The 5,570-nt window shown below is 43.6% G+C and overlaps 1 protein-coding gene across 1 annotated transcript; it reads left to right on the top strand.

The window, feature by feature from the left end:
* Window positions 1-2,631: 2,631 nt before the first annotated feature.
* LOC103017101 (cullin-4A-like) lies at window positions 2,632-4,938 on the top strand. The gene is given in 2 exon segments (XM_057553346.1): window positions 2,632-3,400; window positions 3,402-4,938. Coding segments are annotated over 2 exon segments (1,830 nt in total). The 5' UTR covers window positions 2,632-3,068; the 3' UTR covers window positions 4,900-4,938.
* The last annotated feature ends 632 nt before the right edge of the window (window positions 4,939-5,570 follow it).

Raw genomic sequence — 5,570 nt, 5'->3', positions numbered from 1 at the left:
GAACTGTAATTGATGAATTGCTGGAGGCTCAGTGTGGGCAATCTGAGAGTTAAAAATTCCAGAGAGGCTCAGTATTTGGGGGTAAAAAACTCACTTTTGTGAATTTTACCTCCAGAAGCTATATCAAGTTCGCACAGTTAATGTTAGAGAAAAATCCCCTCGAGAAACCATTTTAAAATACACCAGAACATTCTATTCTTCTTAACAAGTCCTGCCTTTAAGAGGAACTATTTTAACAGAGCCTATCTGACCTGGAGGTAGGGAAACACCCAATTCCAGCCCATGCTAGCCCTCCTGCCTCACCTAAAGGGGAAGAAAACAACAAGACTAAACAAGAAGCACTTGTGAAGGTCACAGCCCAGGAGTCCAGGCTCACTAAAAGACTGACACCTAATCATAAGACTGTAGAATACTTCTCTTCCCCCCCCACCTTACATCAATAATGTTCCTGTATAAAAACAGGGAAATACAACTGGAAAAAAACTGCCTGTCTCAGATCTTCTTTAAAAATTGTATAGGGAAATCAAAAAACAAGAGGGAAACAAATACAAGGATACCAGAGTAAATTTTAGCTTCAACATTTAGAATTACAGCAAATAGTAAAACACAGCCTAACCCTTAGCCAGATAAACATAAAACCTCACATTAAACGTCTATTTACCTCAGTTTCTTTTTACCCAGAAGATCACATCTGACTATGAACAAAAAAATTACAAGGCATACTAAAGAAAAAAACATAATTTGAAGGAAAAAAGTAATCATCAGAGCCAGACTCAGACATGGCAGAAATGCTGGAATTATCAGACCAGGAATTTAAAATAAATATGATTACTATGCTAAAGGATCTAATGAAAAAAAAGTAAACAGCATGCAAGAACAGATGGGTAAGGTAAGAAGAGAGATGAAGACTCTAAGAAATAATCAAAAGCAAATTATAGAAATCAAAAACACTGTAACAGAAATAAAGAATGCCTTTGATAGTTTCATCAATAAACTAGAGGCAGCAGAGGAAAGAACCAATTTGCTTGAAGAAATGTCAATAAAAATTCCACAGGGAAATGCAAAGAGAAAAAAGGAATGAAAAAGACATCACAGAATATGTAAGAACTGTGGAAAAATTACAAAAGGTATAACATAGACATAATGGGAATACCGTAAGGAGAAGAGAGAAAAGAATAGAAGCAATATTTGGAGCAATAATGACTGAGAACATTCTTAGATTAATGATAGGCACCAGACTGTAGATCTAGGAAGCTCATAGAACACCAAGTTCATGGTAAATACCAAAAAAAAAAAAAAAAAAAAAAAACTACACCTATGCATATTATATTCAAACTGCAAAAAATCAGGCACAGAATAAATCTTGAAAAAAGTTTCAGGAGGTAGGGAAAGAGAAACCTATAGAGGACCAAAGGTAAAAATTGTATCAGATTTCTCAGAAATCATCCAAGCAAGAAGAGAGTAGAGTAAAATATTTGGTGTTGAAAGAAAAAAACACCAGAAAAAACACACAGAATTCTGTGTCTGGCAAAATTATACTTTAAAAGTAAAGGAAATATGAAGATTTTCTAAGACAAAAAACATTGAAGGAATTTATCACCAGTACATTTTCCTTGCAAGAAATGTTAAAAGAAATTCTTCAAAAAAAAAAAAAAAGAAGAAACATGATATCAATCAAAAACTCCAACTTACATAAAGAAAGGGTATTAGAGAAAGAATAAAGGTAAAATAAAATTTAAAAATTTTTCTTATTCTGAATTGACTAACAGATAACAGCTTCAGTTTGTTAAAATAATAATAGCAACATGTATTTAGTGATTATAGTTTATAGATGAATAATAACACTACCTAGTGGGGTTATTTTTTTTTTAAATAATATTGAAGTACATAGCAGCAAAAACAACAAAAAATCCATTTAATCCATGAGGCGTTAAAATGTTATGATAATTCTTGAATTATCTAGGAGGTAGGTAGGCATATTAATTAATTTTAGACTTACCTAATGTGCATGCTGTAAATTCTAAGGTCCCTAGGAAAAAAAATAGAAACTATGTCTTTAACATATAAACTAGTAGAGGGAAAAAATACAATGATAAAAAATTATTAATCCAAATTTTTGCAAGACAAGTAAAAAATGAATATAGAGAAGGTATGGCAGACATAAAGCACAAAATAAGATGTTGGATTTAAATGCAAAAGCTCCAGGAATTATATTATTATAAATGGACAAAATATTCTAGGTAAAAGACTGACTTTCAAAAAGCATAGTTATATGTTATTTAAAAGAAACATATGTAAAAGTTAAGGATACAAAAGGCTTTTAAGAGGCCGGAATGGCGGCGCGCCCGGGCTGAGGAAGGTCGGGGGCTGCGCTGCGACTCCCTGCCCCCCACACGAGGCCGCCTCGTCGGCGCCCCGGTGCCCGGGCCTGCCGGGTCCTCGGCTGTTGCGGGTTCCACACGGACCGCGGCGCCCGCGAGCTCGGGGCTATGTCGGGTCGGGGTCTGGCGCGCTCCCGAGGCCTGCGGCACCGGCTCTGGTCGGGCCGGGTCGGGCGGCGGTTGGGCCGCGCCGGGCGGGGCTGAGGGAAAGCAGCGGAGGGAAGGCGAGTCCGGGCGGCGGAGACCGAGGCCGAGGCCGACGAGACCCCTCGGAAGGGCAACTTCTCGGCGCTTGTCGGACACACCAACGGCCTCACCAAGCCCGTGTCCCTCGCCGCGGCCGCGGTCACCTCCAAGCCCGGGGCCGCCGGCGGCTCCAAGAAGCTCGTGCTCAAGAATTTCCGAGACAGACCTAAATTGCCTGATAACTACACTCAGGACAGCTGGCAGAAACTTCATGAAGCAGTGAAAACCATACAAAGTAGTACCTCCATCAGATATAACCTGGAAGAGCTCTACCAGGCTGTTGAAAATCTTTGTTCTCACAAAGTTTCCCCAGTGCTCTACCAGCAGCTGCGCCAGGTCTGTGAAGGCCACGTGCAAGCACAAATCCTTCAGTTTAGAGAACTCGCTAGTGTTTTATTTTTAAAGAAGATTAACACATGCTGGCAGGATCACTCCAGACAAATGAACATGATCAGAAGTATCTTCCTGTTTCTGGATCATACTTACATGCTTCAGAATTCCGTGCTTCCTTCCATCTGGGATATGGGATTAGAACTATTTAGAAACCATATTATTAGTGATAAAATGGTTCAGACAAAAACCATCGATGGCATCCTGCTGCTGACCAAGAGGGAGCGGAGCGGGGAGGCTGTGGACCAGAGCCTGCTGGGAATGCTGTCCGACCTCCAGGTGTATAAAGATTCATTTGAACTGAAATTTTTGGAAGAAACTAATTGTTTATATGCTGCAGAAGGCCAAAGGTTAATGCAAGAAAGAGAGGTTCCGGAGTACCTGACACGTGAGTAAGCGGCTGGGGGAGGAGGGTGACCGCGTGATCACGTATCTAGACCACAGCACACAGAAACCACTGATTGCCTGTGTGGAGAAGTAGCTGTTAGGAGAACATTTAACAGCGATTCTGCAGAAAGGGCTGGACCACCTGTTGGATGAGAACAGAGTGCCCGACCTCACTCAGATGTACCAGCTGTTCAGCCACGTGCGGGGCGGCCAGCAGGCGCTGCTGCAGCACTGGAGCGAGTACATCAAGACTTTTGGGACAACGATCGTTATCAATCCTGAAAAAGATAAAGATATGGTGCAGGACCTGCTGGATTTCAAGGACCGAGTGGACCACGTGATAGAAGTGTGCTTCCAGAGGAGCGAGAAGTTCATCAACCTGATGAAGGAGTCCTTCGAATCGTTCATCAGCAAGAGGCCAAACAAACCTGCAGAGCTGATCGCAAAGCATGTTGATTCAAAATTGAGAGCAGGTAATAAGGAAGCAACGGACGAGGAGCTGGAGAGGATCCTGGACAAGATCATGATCCTATTCCGGTTCATTCACGGTAAAGATGTCTTTGAAGCATTTTATAAGAAAGATTGGGCAAAAAGACTCCTCGTTGGAAAAAGTGCCTCCGTTGATGCTGAAAAGTCTATGCTGTCGAAGCTGAAGCACGAGTGTGGGGCTGCTTTCGCCAGCAAGCTGGAAGGCATGTTCAAGGACATGGAGCTCTCTAAGGACATCATAGTTCATTTCAAGCAGTATATGCAGAATCAAAGTGACCCGGGCTCTATAGACCTGACAGTGAACCTACTTACGATGGGATACTGGCCGATGTACACCCCCATGGAAGTACATCTAACTCCAGAGATGATTAAACTTCAGGAAGTATTCAAGACGTTTTATTTTGGAAAGCACAGCGGTTGAAAGCTTCAGTGGCAAACTACACTGGGTCACGCCGTGTTGAAAGCAGAGTTTAAAGAGGGAAAGAAGGAGTTCCAGGTGTCGCTGTTCCAGACGCTGGTGCTTCTCGTGTTCAACGAAGGGGACGGATTCAGCTTTGAGGACATAAAGATGGCCACTGGGATAGAGGACAACAAGCTGCGGAGGACATTGCAGTCCCTGGCCTGCAGGAAAGTGCGCGTCCTGATCAAAAGTCCCAAAGGAAGGGAGGTCGAAGACGGAGACAAATTCATCTTCAATGGAGAATTCAAGCACAAGTTGTTTCGGATCAAGATCAGTCAAATTCAGATGAAGGAAACCGTTGAAGAGCAGGTCGGCACCACAGAGCGCGTATTCCAGGACCGGCAGTACCAGATCGACACCGCCATCGTCAGGATAATGAAGATGAGAAAGACGCTGGGCCACAACCTGCTCGTTTCCGAATTGTATAATCAGCTGAAGTTTCTCATCAAGCCTGGAGATTTGAAAAAGAGAATCAAATCTCTCATAGACAGAGACTACATGGAAAGAGACCAGGACAGTCCCAACCAGTACCGCTACATGGCCTGAGGCTCGTAGCGGCTCCTCCCATGAGACACTAGAATGTATCTTTAGGGCAGAAACACTTATGTGCTGTTTCCAGGACTTTCTGGGACTTAGCAACATGGCTGCTTTGGGACTAGCAGGAAAGGGGGGATCCTTGGATCCTCCTTCACAGGCTCAAGGATTTCTAAATGGCTTGTGTACCTTCCCTCCAGTTCTTCCTCCTGTTCTTTTAGGCGTTTGGATGGTTCCATGGCTCTACAGACTGACTCTGAGGTCGGACAAGCAGATACTGGTTTCTTAAAAGAGGCTCCTCTGTAAGCGGTGTTCTCGTGGCAGAAGCTGATGTTCGGTGTGTGTGTGTGAGACCCTCCGTGCTGCCCTTCTGTAGCTGCAGGGACACAAGCTCTTAGACCCAAAACAAGAACCCTTACTGGTGAACATTAGGGAGAAACAGTCAGTGTTAAAGCTGGCTGGTCGATTATGCAGCCTGGATAGTAGTCATCTGTTCCAGGTCTTTCAACAAGTGTTAACCTCTGAGGACTGGTTTTCAGGATGGGGCTCCTTGGTGAGACCTCTGATGCACCAAGAGGACACCACGTCCGACGTGTGTGATGCCGCGAGCCCATCAGCGCCTTCACTTTACTTCCACTGCGTCCCTTGGGGATTTTCTGTTTGAGGGTTTAGAGGGGGGCAGT

Source organism: Balaenoptera acutorostrata, chromosome 1, assembly GCF_949987535.1.
Source record: "Balaenoptera acutorostrata chromosome 1, mBalAcu1.1, whole genome shotgun sequence".
Lineage (NCBI taxonomy): Eukaryota > Metazoa > Chordata > Mammalia > Artiodactyla > Balaenopteridae > Balaenoptera > Balaenoptera acutorostrata.
Note: the sequence above shows the minus strand (reverse complement) of the source record. Positions and strands in the feature narration are given on the sequence as shown.